This window comes from Parus major, chromosome 8 (assembly GCF_001522545.3).
Source record: "Parus major isolate Abel chromosome 8, Parus_major1.1, whole genome shotgun sequence".
NCBI classification, from domain to species: Eukaryota; Metazoa; Chordata; class Aves; order Passeriformes; family Paridae; genus Parus; species Parus major.
The window spans coordinates 2,330,889-2,345,425 of record NC_031777.1 but is presented as its reverse complement, the minus strand read 5'-3'; the positions used below and the strand labels follow the sequence as shown (position 1 = coordinate 2,345,425).

Sequence of the window (14,537 nt, the reverse complement as noted above, 5' to 3'; positions counted from 1 at the left end):
AGGCAAGAAGGAGCGGAGATCTACGCTGCTGCACCTTTATTTAGTGTTAAAGGGAGGGGCACCACCAGCGACAGAAAAGCAAACGTGTACGGGGAAAGGGAGCAGAGACACTCGGGTGGCTTGTGGTGATGTCAGCAGCTGGGCCACCCTCTGGACTACCAAAGGAGCAGTCCTGCATGGGAATCGTTCCCGAAGGATGCACAACCACGCTGCAAGTAACGCGGGGATCAGAGGTGTGCAAACACCGGCAGCGAGCCCCGCTCCCTGCCCAGACCCGCGCTCCCGGGAACCTGCTCTTGGAGAGGTACAGACCCACGGAGTGGCGCTGACACCGCTACAGCCAGCCTTGGAAAGCCAACACCACCCATCCCTGCAGGGATGCTCTGCAAGGATAAGGAGCTACTCGAATGACGAGTGCGGGTGGGCGCCGAGGCACCACATGTGCGTTACTGACGAGCACCCGGGCGGGCGGGGAGGCTCCGTCCAGCCCCGCCCGGCTGCGGAAGGCACGGAGCCGCCGGCTGAGCATCCAGCGTCTGCGGGAGGGACAGGGGGGCCACGCAGACCTCGCAGGGAGCCACGAAGCCGGGGGGAGGAGTGTTCAGTCCCGGAGGTAAAGCCGTCCGGTGGCAAGATTCTAAGGCGGGCGGGGGGGGAAGGATGATTTTGGGGGTGATTTGCAATTTCAGCAGAAGTCTTTGCGTCAGCGCCAATTAACTTCCTCCCCCAGCCCCATCTGGGAGCCATAAGCCAGCCTGTGCTGAGTCTTTTCATGTTTGCAACTTAAAATATGGGAGCAGACTGGAGTAAGAAACCGTTTTTGCTTTCCTCAAGAGTCACCCCCTATCCCACAGTCGGTGCTGGCAGCACGGCCCCTCTGCCTGTTCCTCAGCAGTGACACTCTCAGGTGAGCTTTTTTCACCACAGATTTGGTACTGCCCATCTGGCCACTCCACATTCCCTGTAGGGAATCCGACACTGCTGAGACAAACAACTGGGAGGTAACGAAAGGACTGGGAAGGAATACACCAACATGATCTAGCTATGAATCTCCTGCCTTTTGGTTGCTTACAACAGAGGTGTCCAAAAAATAGCGGTTGGGAAAAATTAAGACATCCTATTTACAAGTTCATATACACTTAAAATACATCACTGAGCACTGTTCCTCTGATCCTGTGTGTTGTGCACCCACAGAGAGAACATGGCTCTAATGCTCATCAAAAAAATCTTTAAAGTTTTTTTTTTTTTCCTTAAAAAAAATAAGTTATTTTAGACCTGACAAATCACTTGCCAAAGGGAAGCAGCTGTTAAACAGAAGCAGTGACTCAGTTATACAAGGGCAAAGAAAGCATCAGTCAACGAGCTTTAGAGGCCTGTATAATGAGGGAGGCAAGTTCAAAAGCTTCAAGACTCTTCCTCTCTGGCTCACGGCTGATTGCCAGCGTTCGGTGTGCAGCACCCCAGGGCTGAAGCTCTGGGGTGTCTGACGGGGCCTGGGTGGCTGATGGCAGGACACAAAACTCTACAGCTCTGCCCTCTGCCGAGGGTAGGAAAGCTCTGGTAGGACTCGCCGTGCTCTCTCTCTTGGCAGTGATTTGGTGCTACAGAGCCCGCCCACAGGAGGCAGGGAGGGGCAGGGGGAGCAGGGCCAGGGCTCCCCTCCCTTGCCGTAGCTCGGAGGGTTTCACCCTTCCCAGTAATGCTTGGGGCTGGCACTGGCAATGCAGCTTGTAATGCTCAGTGAATTCAGTAATTCCTCCCCAGGGCTCGCTGCTCTGTGTCCACCTCCCACCGGCTCCTACCTGCACCGCGTGGAAGCGCGGGGCTCGGGTCCCCCTCCAGCTCCGTGGGTCCAGACCCGGAGCCCGGGTCCAGAGTGCACCGCAGCACGGGAGGAGGCGGCTCCAGCCCTCCACCCCTCGCCCCGGGGCCAGGGGAGATGCCGGCGCAGCCGAGCCGCAGTCCTTGGAGGAGGATGGTGAGAGCTGGGGATCTCTGTGGGCGGACGGAAACGGGGAGAGTTTCATTTCCCCGCGCTGCCGGGGCGAGGGGGCAGGGAGGGGGCGTCCCAGGAAGTTCAGTTTTTGTCATCACAGGACAAAAAACAGGATGAGCACCACTAGCAAGATGACGAAGAGGACAACAATTGCACACCACTGCCGTCGATCTGGAAAGAAAAGGAAGCATCAGTCTTCCTGCTTTAGTGCAGAAGGAATATTGGGGGAGCATTTTTCTTCATGTACTGCTAGGAACCAGATTCAAGCTTAAGCCAAAAAAAAGCCAGAACAGTTCCTGTGGGAGAAAGGCTGTGGTACTGTATATTGCAGTGAGGCATTCTCCTCCAGGATACATTGGGGTTTGGGAACAGCTGTGGGAATTCTGAGGCTTCTGCCCAACCAAGTTCAAACATCTTTGAAAAGCTGGCTCAAAAGTAGTTGGGAGGAACAAGCAGAGAGCTGCTGTGTTTGCTGTTCATTCACGGAGTTAAGTGTTTGCCAGAGAAACAAGAAGGGATCCAGTGAAAGCTGCCCTGAGGAACTCTGCCAGGAAGAGATTGTGGCGGCTTCCCTTAGGGCAGGGCCAGGAATCAGGTTTCCCTGGACATCTTTACACCTCGTTGGCTCAACACCACATCACCTCTGAGTGAGGATGATGCAGCAGTGGGGACAGGGCTGCGGGCACCCCCTCAACTCCTAGGCACAGCACTACCCCAGAAATAGCCCTCCTGCTCTCCCTGGCATAGGTGATTCCAGCAGAAATGCTCTTTCACAGCACTCAGAAACACTGCAGAAATCCATGGGTTTTCCCAAAGGAAAGGGCAGAGACATGGTTCACCCATGGTTGTGCTGCTGCTGAGCTACTGGTGACCCCAAGAGCACTGTCAGCACTCCAAGAGATCTCTCTAGGGCTGTATTCCCACCATCTCATAAATCCCTCAGACAGCCTAATCCAGCAGAGTGGGAATGCTTTTCCTCCTGCCAGGCTGCTGCCTTCCCAAGGTCCTGAGCACCCAGGGGAGAGGGGTGCTGGAGGAGGCGCTGGCCGGGCACGGTGCCACGCTCGGAGACAGCCGGCACCACGGGACTTCCCAGCAGCCAGGCCGGGCTTCCTGTTTGCTCTGCCCACAGCCTTATAAGGACTTTTCTGTGGGTTCAGCACAGAATTCAGCTCTTTCCTCTACCAACTGAGAGATGTGACCAACAGGCCTGCAGGCGCCAGCAGCCCCAGGGCAGGTGGGATTTGGGAAGGGGATTGCCGCAGGCATTCTGGTTCGGGGAAACCACACACGGTGGCCGGTGTTTAATGACACCTTGACAGCTTTTGTTCCACAGGCAGCCTGGGAAACTGCAGCAGAGCAGGAGGCTGCAGAGCTCCCCCTCCCACCAGCTAGAGGGGGATTTTCCCAGCAGTAGCAGCATAAATAGAAAGGCATCTGTAAATAAAACAAAGGCAAGGGACAGGCAGCGGAGCAGTGTCTGGGCAGGAGCAGCTGCCGGGCTTGGAAGCCTTTTGCCTTCTCCTTCTCTCAAGAACTGAGAGCTGCTCCCTCCCCTGGGCGGGGTGGGTGGGAGCACAGTGTCCCAGCCTGAAGATCCAAGGGCTTGTCTCTCCCTTTCCAGGACCGGATCCCACTTCCCAGGACCTACCACTCGTCATGTGAGACACTTTGGCGAGTTTCTTCATGACGTTATCAAGGCGTGACTGAGTGCTGTCTAACTCGTGGGAGAAGTCATCCAGCATCCTGAGGACACAGAAGTGGGGCACTGGTCAGCACGTGGCACATCCCCTGGGGGTTCTGCTCACACACATGGATCAAAACACTGATGTGAGCAGAGTGTCACACCTTGGCAGCCAAAATGAATGTGGCCTCCTCTCCTCTCCTGGAAGCATCCAAGGGAGGGGAGAAAACCTGCTGAAACAGAAACTCTTGCTTTGGTGGGAAGTAACTTGGGATTCCTGCCAGGCTGATCCTCCCTGTGTGTTTGTGGCTGAACTCTACACACATCTGCAAGGTGAGGAGAGGGGGGGCGTGGGCTTCCTCCTTACAAAAGGGAAGTCTCATTTATAATCTGTGATTAGCAGAGACTGGTTAGATCTACGTCAGCCTGGACTTTAAATCCCTTCTCTTCTTCAGGGCTTGCAGTTTAAAGTCTTGTTTCAGCCATGGATCCAGTGGGAATGAGATCTGCAGTTGCTTTTAAGGTGCTTTTCAAGCTCTGCATGGAAGTTACCCTTTTACTTCCTCCACACAATGACTGTAATGAATCTGAAAGCCTTCCTGAATCCATGCTTTGTCAATGCCAGTGCGCATCCAGAGTCAAGGTACCAATCCAATTGTCTCCAGCCAGTGGGACTTTAAAGCTTAATGCATTTAAAAGGACAGACTTCTTCATTTGGAGTGCCAGGGCACTTGTTAAACCTTCATTCAGTGGGGAAAACCTCACTGTGGTAGTTATGAGCTAATCTAGCAAGCACTGATGGCTTGTGTGATGATCTAGAAACAGACACACCACACCAATTTCCTCTGTTAGAGCAGAGGATTTTCATGCTGCATAACTTCACACAGGAGGCAGGTTGAAAGTTCCTCCTCTCCATCAAAGATGAAATCACTTCACAAGGGACATGGCCCTCCAGACTCCTACCAGCCAGACAAGGAGGGTGTTTTAGCCATGAACCCTTCAAGCCTTTCTGGAAGCATAGCTGTTAGCCTGCACAACTGGGAACTTGTTTGCAAAGGACAAGAACTGGGAAAGAAATCTAATTTATATGTAAATGGATGGATGCAAAATGACTTTGCGAGCTGCCCTTTAACCCTTTGCGTGGGTGAGGGTTATTTTTAACCTCAGTGATGAAGAGCAGCTCTGTGCTGTTTCAGAGCTGAGAGCTCCTGGCCCCAGCAGTTGTCCAGGGGCAGCACAAAACCCTGCAGAGGGGAGAAGTGGCCAGTATCTACATTGCACAGCACCTCCTTCCCTCATCTGCTGGCTGCCTGAGGGGAAGCATGTGAAAAGCAGAGGAGGAAAGGTAAGGTGGCAGTTAAACCTGCCCTAGATGAAGGCTTCTAAAGGAAAGAGGTTGCAGTTGGATCCTTGCAGACTGCAGTACAAAATGCTTTCCACAGGCTGGCAGGGAGAGGCAGCCTGAGGGACCAGTGAAAATTCCAGGCTGTACCAGAGGCTGAGATAGGTGTGTGAGGACATACAGCCATGTTGCAGCCAGCTCCATGCCAGGTTTTTGCCACATGTCTCACACTTACACTGCTTGCTCTTCCAGCTCCCCGCCAATGCGCTGGGACATGTTCTTCAGCACCCCGATGCTGCCAGAGACCAGCTCCAACTGCTCATCCTGCTGCTCCACAATCAGCTGGGGCCAAAGAGAAGGGAAACGGGCAATTACACATCTGCTGCCTGTAGCTGGAGCCAGCCCAGCCAGTGGACAGGCACTCACTGCTCAGCCAGCATCAGCTGTGAGGCCTGGGCTCAGACCTAAGCCACCAGGAATGAGGACTGCATTCCTAAGAAATGCTGGAGAGGAGACAGCCAAGGGAAAGCCTCCACGGCACGGTGTCCCCATGGCACAGCAGGCTGCAGCCTCCAGACATCCCTGTAAATCCAGCCTGAGGTCATCCACGCTACACACACAGCTGAAGTGACTTCAGAAAGCTCCAAGAGCTGGTCATCTAAACTCTTGGCAAGGTAAGCAGGCCAGGGATGCTGTGCCTGGGAAATGCCACCTGGAATGTGCTGCAGCTAACACAGGGTTAATGCAAGCAGAAGGCTGTTGCAGCTTCTACAGCTAAAAATAGCCAGCCTGGCTCTGAATGTGCCAAAGGAGTAAGTCTCCTGCTGTTTTAAGTCATTTTCAGGACACAGTCATGCTAAGGATTAGCTTTACCCTAGTTACCTATTTCTGAAGCTATTTATCTCCCTGGAGTCAGTAGGTAAAACGTGTCTGGAAGCCGAGGTGACACCACAGGTCAGGAGCTTTAGCAGAGTTTGCCACCTCAGAGTCACTGCCTGTGTCAAGGCCCTGTAGTTCTCCAGTCTGTGCCTGGCCTGGGCACTTCTCCAGGCAAACTCCCCTGTCAGCTGGGAAGTGCAGCTGGGAAGTGCCTCACCAGGGGTTCTCCCAAACCCTCTCACAGCCTTTCTCACTGATCTCACGGTGACAAAAGCAGGAAAAGGAAGCAGACGCGTGCTCCTGCTCCCAGCCTGTTCTGATGGGAGATGCACACAAACAACACCGAACATTTTTTAACCGGGGGAAGTTGCATAAGACAAACAGGCCCTTTTCTTTTTGCAGTGTTTTTACTCTTCCAAGGGTTTCAGCAATCCTTGTACTATTAAATCTTAGTGTGCTACATCTTCCAGATTGTTCCGACCGTGTCCTAAACGCAGCAGAAGCCCCACACCTCCAGGGTTAAAAACTTTGTGTCAGATCACCCAAAGCTGTGCTGCACAGGAAATGCATGCACAAACACATGCCACAGGAGAAGAGGAGGAATGTCAGGCTCCTGGAGCCAGTCCCCCTGGCACCCATTTGGCAAGCAAAGCTATTTAGTCTGTGATGCCAGCTGCCTTACCTGTTGTTGAGCTTGCTGCTCCTCGATGAAATGTGAATTTGCTAATTGCAGCTCCCGGTCCAGACGGCTGTATTTGTCAGGTCCAGAGCTCCAACTCTGACTCCCACTCTCTCCTAGGAGTGCCTAAACAGATGCAGAGAGCTCTTAGCAACACCCTTGTGTCTGCTCACAGCCCGTCTACAGGGTGAGGTGGGAAGGCACACAAGGCAACCCTCGTGTAGACATGCACACAGCATCCCTTTCCTTCTGCTCTGCTGCTACTCAGCCAAAGTGCTGTCATGAACTAAACCAACACAGAGCCAAAATGCCAGCCTGGGAAGTCTCTGCAGCCTGGAATTGCAGAGATGCCTCTCCAGCAGCAGGAGAGCTGGAGTGTGGCCGACTGACAGTGCGTGCAGGAGTCCTGCACAGCACAAAGGGCTGGCAGAGGCCTGCTCAAGAGGCAGCACTGTGTGCTAGGACATGTGAACTGGGGAAGTGTCCGGATATATTGTGTTAACAGATGTACAGCTCCAACTGAGCACTCTGCTGCTAATGACAGGGGCTTAAGAGGGTCTGGATAAAGTACTTAACTAGTTGAGCTGACAGTAAAATAATGCAATATATAACCAGAGCAGTGCTGTATGCTTATGTTCTGTAATCCAGGCTCTTCAGCTGCCAGCATACAAAGTTACCCTCGCTGCCTGCCCTACAACCTGAACAGAGAAACTTGTGCAAAGCCTGCACAGATGTGGCTTTCCAGCCAAGTATGTCTGGTTCCTGAAAGGGGAATAACCCAAGCTAGAGAATAAACATGACCTGCAGGTAAGAAACTGAATACTGCAATCCTAGGGAAGGGTTAGGGACTCTGCCTTCCAGTGTGGAAGCCAGGCTGACTTGTAACGAGACCATCCTGCAGCTCCTGGCTGTGGGCAGGATGGAATGACTGAGTATTTGTGAAGAACAGCAAGACAATGACCAGGCTGCTCTGTCAGGCTGAAAACAAGATGGTCTCTATGGTTCATCTGACTTTTAAGGCTCAAGGAGGGGTGAGGAAAGCTGACAGACTGACCATGCAGGAAGAAGGCAGCAGGACATCTGGCTTTGTCTGCCCCCGAGACACTGAGCAAGCTCCTGATCCCTCCAGTTTGTGGCAAAGGCAGCTCCTTTTTATTTAATGCAGTGCACTAGCTTTGCCTGCAGTTTCAATAGAAAGGGCCTGTTGGCCAGGCTGGGCTGTGAGGGTCAGGTCACTGCTAGCCAGCCCCTCAGACACAAAGCCCAACACTTAACAGTCTGGAATGAAGGCGAGGGGCTGGGAAGGGAGAGGAAGGCAGCAAGGGGAAGTCAGTTTTCCTGACCAGATGTCGCTGTGTGAGCTGGGCCATATGGTCTCCTGCAGCTATCAGGAACCTCATGCAAAAGAAAGCAGCAAATTGCAGGGAAAGCTACAGACTTATTTAAGCATGAGTGTCAGGGACTTTGCTGCTGGGAGTGTTCCCCAAGCATGTCCATTAACCCTGTGACAAGCTCAGGAATGAGCTCTGTGCTTCTCAGTTTGTTGTTTTTTTGCCATGTGTGGTAAGGCTGATGCAGTACAGACAATTAACTGTATGAAGCACTTTTACTGGAGTGGGTCTGGAAGTCAGCTCCAGGATCTCCTTACAGCCTCCCCATAAGCCAGGAAGGAGCACAAGCTGCATCTATTTCTATTCCTTAGATTACAAGTGCAGACAACATGAGACTCCTCGAGCTCCTTCCATCTTCTTACATGGCTATTACGAGAAGCAGCTGCATGAAAGGATATTGCACCATCTTGGCTCCTAAATCCAGCAGAGCACAGGATTACATTCATTGACAAGGATTCTGAGCTGGTTCCCTCCTCGAGGAGGAGGAGGGAGATTTCCCTTTCCATGGCATGATGCAATGCTGACAGTTGTACACAACCAGCTCTGAAGACAGAGACAGATGGTGAGTGCTGACTTACTGCTCTGAGTGACAGGCTTGGGAGAGGCTGGCAGCAATGTGCCTGTGAGAACCAGCTTTCCCAGAGCAGCCAAACGGACACGGCTCAAACACAGCTTGGCTGCAGCGTGCGAGCCCCTTCCCACACCACAGGTTTGTAAGGGGATGGACTCCAGACAGGATATACACTTTAGCAGATGTACATGGTTCTGGTTCTCACCTGCCTGTTTTTTCTTTCAGCCAGTGCTTGCATGGAAGAGTTTGACATCTGATCCTTCATGTCCTGTTTGTTCAACAAAAGAAGCAGCATGTGAGCATTGGATTTGAGGTGACAGGCAGATTCAGGTGCTACAGGGCTGTCTACACCCACCAAGGCTTCCACAAGGGGGAATGAGGGAAGGGATATTTTCTTTCAGAGTCTGGAAACACACTGTAGAAAGTTTCATTGTTATACTAATACTGGAATCAACAGCATTGGGATATTTTGAAAATATTCTTAATTTACTACTCATTTTGCTCCACTACAACCACAATCACTTTGATTTGTATAATAAACTCATGTTCCCACTGACAGAATGTAAGGAAGTGTTTGTCAAGGCCCTGAAGCCTATAACCTCCTGTGATTTATTCCCAACTGCATCTGCTTTAATACTCTGTAGTATGAGGTAGATTTCCTGTTCTGTGGCCATCTTCTCTGACTGTATCAGAGAAGATCTCTTCTCTCCTACCAATTAATTTTTGCTGTGGAGTTCCTGCAGAAGGTCACTAGCCACAGAAGGCTCTCCATCACAATGTAACATAACCTAGTTCTCATAAATTAGCAAGTAGTCAATGTCATCTGGCAGAGGCTGATCCACCAGCAAAGTTCTGATGCCATCAGAGCATTCATGCGTGTGTTTTGCCATTCAGAGATGTGCCACACATCACCAAAGAGCACCACCACATCCCTCCTGGTTAATTCTCACTGGCTGCAGGGCATCACTAATTCCCCTGTGGAAACTGGAAATCAGCTGCACAGGGCCGCTTATAAATTTCATTTCCCAGTGGGAGACACTGCTCTAAAACCCACTAGCCAGCATTTTTCCAGCCAGGAAAAGAGGACCAGAGAGCAGGCTTGCCTGATCCTGCCCATTAGGGAGTGGACTACACCGAGGGCAAGGCAGCAAACATATGCCTGCTACCTGGGGCCAGAGTGGTTTTGGGATCAGTTCCCAGGCAGCAAGCCTTAGGAACTGTATCCAGACCACAGGACTGCAGGTAGGATAACAGGCTTGCTGCCAGCCACACCAGTGCATTCTGTGGAGCAGGAACATCAGAGTCATAAGGGGCAGCAGAAATTCAGTGTAGCTATTAATAGACAGAAAACTTCCTAACCAGTAGTTCGCTACCAGGCACTGAAGCTTTTGGAAAGATGTTTCTTCTCTATTTGTTACCACCAAGTTGTTAAAATCCCCTTTTTGCTTCTTAAGCGTAAGCTTAAACTAAAAAAAAAAAAATAAAAAATAATCTTCCTCAAGTTAAAAATAAATCCAGTGGTTTGTCTGGACTATTTTGCAGGGGTAGGAGGTTGAAGTCACCATGTCAATGACACCAGGCTTTAACCATCTGTCAGTGTTCAAAGTGGTCTCCCTGTTGCTGAAAACCAGACATTCACGATTTCCCTCAGCCCTGAAGGGAGGCTCCTCCACATTGCAACTGGGTCTTCACTCTTCCTCCTGTTACCACAGGCTCTCAGCTCACTGTTGCCACAGCAGTGTCAAGAGTTCCAGGGTCAGCAGCATAAAAGGAGGGAATTCCATGGGGCACCTGCACCCCCAAACCTTTCTGGGCAGCTCCAGGAGGGAACGGACGGGGAAGCCTGAGACTCAGCAGGTAGGAGGTTTATTCTCTGCTCTCCAGTCCAGCACAGAACAGCCCCAAACTTTCCTTTTTTAACCACCTAATGCCCCCCACACCTTCCCCAGGCCCTGAGCCCAAGGGCAGGTTCCTTACCCTGACCACCTGCCGTGTGCTGGTGATGAAGGCTTTGCGGATCCCCAGCTCCGTGGCATCGAGGTTGAATTTCCGCGGGTTTGCCTCGACAATGCCTGGGCACCGAGTCAAGGAGTCCCCAGAAGCGGTGCTGGGTACACACACATGGATACACAAACCCTGAGCGTGCCACTGTGTTGTGCCTGTTCCCAAAATCTGATTAGCAAAGTACAGCACACTGGATGGAAAAGGAGGCATGGCAGGAATGCGCCGTGCAGCGCACGCGCAAGGTTTCTCTTTTCCATGGTTTTTTTTGGTTCTGTGATGCTGCGCAGTGTTTTCAGGAGCACTCAGAAGAACACAAGGGAAAAGGAATATTTCTGGAAGCCAGCCTAGAGAACAAACTGACTCCACAGAAATCCAGATTCACACAACACAACAGGCTTTCTAGAACAAAGCGTCTTAGAATATACCTTGCAAAAAGGGAAACAAAAATCCTTAATTTTTCATCTGCAATTTGAGAAAAGCTGATGTGAATCCAAAATTCAATCCAAAACAGTCCTGATTTTTGCAAAGAGAGATTAGGACTTGGCTATTCAGTACAACTTGGGAACTGCAACTACAAAAAGGATATTAATGGTTTCATCCAAGTCTTCCAGGTCCCACTCGATGCTCCGCAGGTTGTTCCTGAGCTCATTAGTGGTCCAGTCAATTTCTTCTCTTGTGGCGATGGAGGGATCTTGCAAGAGCTCTGTCCACCTCTGGAAGAGCCCCTGGGCAGTGTTCACGGCTTTCTGCACCTCCCTGCAGCCGGCAGGAGAGTGAAAAGAAGCCATGAATTATCATCAGCTGCCCTGCACTGGGCAGCCCGGTGTCCAGCTGAGCAGGGATGCCACAGCTTCCTCCCAAACATCCTTCCTTCCAACTCTATTTTATAAAATAAGGATTTGCCCTGTACCTTGCTGCAGCATGAAGTTACTCATGAAGGGACCTATTTCTTCAGGGGAAGCTGCTGAGTGTCACCCAGGCAAGCCAGGGCAGAGGGTCTGAACAAGGCAGATCTTTGGCAATCCTTGCTTTGCATTCCTCTCTCAACAGTTTTCCTCTCAAGGCCCTTAACTACCTATGTAAGATACCCCAAGGGCACACAGAGTTACAGGAACTGTCCCCACACCACAGCCAGGCAGATAATGTTGAGTGCAGCACTGTTTATTTTAATTCAGCATTTAAAAAAATACACAGCCCTGCTACACTGGCTTAAGAAACACAAGTTTTTTCTGCTGCTCTAAGCTCTTTTGGAGATGAGTGCATTCACAGCAGGGAAAGGCATTGCTGACAGCTCTGGTTTGGGGCAAGCAGGTTTGTAAATTTGGGCCACAGACTCTCACTGTAGTTATCTGCATTTACAGACTCTGCAGTCCCAAAATGTGAACTGCTCCCTCAGGTTCACAGGAAGCTGGGATTAGGAAGGGAGACGAGATCAGACTGTGCTGGTGTCCAAGGAGGCCACCATGAGCTTGCACACAGCAGCCAGATGTTTCACCCCTGTGAAGGAAAACAGGGGAGGTCCAGGGCAGATGAACTGAGGTGCCAGGACTGCAGCTCTCTAAATTCCTCAAGGGCCAGAACTCCTCCAATTGCTGTCTAAGCTGCAGTTTCTCAGCACTCTGATGCATGTCCCTCCTCTCCTCGCACGCCTACAGCTCCAAGTCTGCTGAGTGGCCTAAAGTCAGCAGCCTGCACTGAGGATCTGGAAAACTTCATTCCCTCCTCTACTTGCCAGCACAAGTTTTGGTTTTGTTTGTTGGTTTGTTGTTTTGTTTTTTTTTTTCATCTGAGCACACTTGTGGAAGTCCCCAGCAGCAAGAATGTAAAGCAGAGCTGGATGTCCTCTGATGGGAGGAGTTACAGTCACCTAAGTTGCTAACAGCAACTCTGGTGGCTACACCACCACCACCAGCCCCTCTGACCTGCCAGGTAATAATTAACTCTGGGAGTGGCAGCACATCCCCTTTCCCCTCCCTGCACGCTGCGGGAACATCTCTGGAAAGTTTGACAGGACGCTTGTTCCCCACCCATGGCAACTCCTACACTTTCCTCTTAGCATGAGTTCAACCTGGTAGAGGGATTCCATTTCCCTGCCTGCACCAATATCCCTTCCCACACTTCCCTGTTCCCACATGGCTCTCCCAAACACCCCACCAGGAGCCCCTCTGCTGCTCCTCAGGGCTGTTTCACTGTGACACGAGGCAGAAGACCCCAGCACAAGCTGAAGGTGGCCCAGGGCAGTGTTTAGTGATTGAGCTGCTTTCACAGAATCACAGAATTGCTGGGGTTGGAAGGCACCTCCGTGGATCACCCAGTCCAAACCCCCTGTCAAGGCACCATCAGCTAGAGCAGGGGACACGGGGATACCTCCAGAGGGGCTGGGAATGTCTCCAACAAACTCCATGAACCCCCTAGGAAACCTTCTCCAGTGCTCTGCCTCCCTCATTGTAAAGAAGTTCTTCCTCACGTTGAGCTGGAACTTCTTGTGTTTTAGTTTGTGTCCATTGCTCTGTGTCCTGTTGCTGCAAAGGGTCTGGCACCATCCTCCTGACACCCTTTAGAAATATTTATATGCATTGATGAGATCCTCTGAGTCTTCTCTGGACTAAACAGGCTCAGCTCCTCACCAGAGAGATGCTCCAGACCCCAAATTATCTTTGTGGCCTCCATCAGACCCTCTCCAGTTGCTCCAACAGAGCTCCTTTCACCCTATTAATGACAATTTTCCTTTGGTCACCTTTAGCTGCTATTTCCCTGCGTTCAGGCTCTTCTCTGCAGGCTTCCTCTCATGGCCATTGTTTGTCCCACAGCCTGCTCCCTGCTCTTCTCCACCTTTCCCCACGGTCACGGTCACTCCGGCCTCCAGCCGCGAGCCCCCAGCCCCGCTCTGCCCACTGTCCCCAAGGCGCACCTGCAGCCAAAGCCGGGGGGGCCCTCACAGAGCCCGGGGAGGCCCGGCCGCGGCCCGGCACCTGCCCGCCTCACCTCAGCACCTCCCACGCCGGGCCGCCATCGCCGGACGGGCCCCGGAGCCCTCGCTCAGCCCCTCAGCAGCACGGAGGGGCCTGGCCGCCATTTTCTCCCCCCCCACCCCCGCCCGCTGCTCGCCCCCCGCTCCGCCGGCCTCCCGCTCTGTGGGGCGGCCGTGCCCTCCCTCCTCCGTGCCCGAACGCGGCCCCGGCCGGCTGCGCGTCCCTCTGCCCGTGGCCCGGAGCCCGCCGAGCGCGGCGCTCACCCCTTCACCACGAAGAAGGGGTCCTCCATCGACATGGCGCTGCCGCCGCCTCACGCCACGGCCGCCGCCAGGCCACGCCCCCATCAACAGGCCACGCCCCCAACAGCGCCCTCCGCCGGCCACGCCCCCTCCGCGCGCCAGGAGGGGGCGTGACCGGGTGACGTCATGCCAGCATGGCGGCGGCGGGGCGCGCTGAGGGGTGTGGGCGCTGTCCCGGCTCTTCCAGGGAAGCTCGGGCAGCTCTTCCCGCAGCGCTGGGCATCCCGGTGTCCCTCTCACCCGCTGAATCACACACAGGATGGGTCAGGTCGGAAGGGAGCACGGCGAGTCTCCTGGTGCCACCTCCCTTCTCATCCCAGAGCACATGGCGCAGGGCTGTGGTCAGACGGGTCTGGGATATCTCCAGGGAGGGAGACTCCGCGACCCCTCTGGGCAATCTGTGCCCCTGCCTGGCCACTCGTACAGTGGAAAAGTTCCTTGTTTTCAGGTGGAACTTCCGTCCATCTGTTCCTGCCCCTTGCCTCCCATGTCCTGCTGGTTGGCACCACCGAGCAGAGTGTGGCTCCATCTTCTTGGCACCCCTTCTTTAGAGCCCACAGCGCTCCAAATGTGGTCTCACCTGGGCTAAACAGAGATGCAGGATCGCCCACCCCAATGCCCTGCTCTCAGCAGCCCTATAATGACAGGGGTGGTTACATCTTCCCCTGTAATGCCTTCCCACCGTGGCCCACGGTGCTCAGCACCACCAGCAAGACC

At 52.9% G+C, this 14,537-nt stretch overlaps 1 protein-coding gene and 2 long non-coding RNA genes across 3 annotated transcripts; 2 read left to right on the top strand and 1 right to left on the bottom strand.

The window, feature by feature from the left end:
• Nucleotides 1-21: 21 nt before the first annotated feature.
• On the bottom strand, nt 22-13,866 carry STX6 (syntaxin 6). The gene is made up of 8 exons (XM_015636278.3): nt 13,782-13,866; nt 11,133-11,302; nt 10,520-10,614; nt 8,748-8,810; nt 6,584-6,706; nt 5,258-5,364; nt 3,648-3,742; nt 22-2,167 (listed from the first exon to the last, which is right to left on the bottom strand). Exons 1-8 carry the CDS (start codon nt 13,814-13,816, stop codon nt 2,091-2,093), a joined length of 765 nt encoding a protein of 254 aa, XP_015491764.1. The 5' UTR covers nt 13,817-13,866; the 3' UTR covers nt 22-2,090.
• Nucleotides 3,135-4,317, top strand: LOC107208192. The gene is made up of 3 exons (XR_001523125.2): nt 3,135-3,233; nt 3,621-4,013; nt 4,136-4,317. It is a non-coding gene; the product is annotated as an uncharacterized LOC107208192 (long non-coding RNA).
• LOC107208191 lies at nt 5,361-9,097 on the top strand. The gene is made up of 4 exons (XR_001523124.3): nt 5,361-5,696; nt 7,229-7,387; nt 8,283-8,533; nt 8,768-9,097. It is a non-coding gene; the product is annotated as an uncharacterized LOC107208191 (long non-coding RNA).
• Nucleotides 13,867-14,537: the final 671 nt, after the last annotated feature.

Coding starts and splice junctions, on each gene's coding strand:
- STX6 (XM_015636278.3), bottom strand. CDS start 13,816: ATGTCGATGGAGGACCCCTTCTTCGTGGTGAAGGG. Junction 5,365..6,583: donor AGCAGCAAGCTCAACAACAG/GTAAGGCAGCTG, acceptor CTTTGGCCCCAG/CTGATTGTGGAGCAGCAGGA. Junction 2,168..3,647: donor AGTGTCTCACATGACGAGTG/GTAGGTCCTGGG, acceptor TTTTCTTTCCAG/ATCGACGGCAGTGGTGTGCA.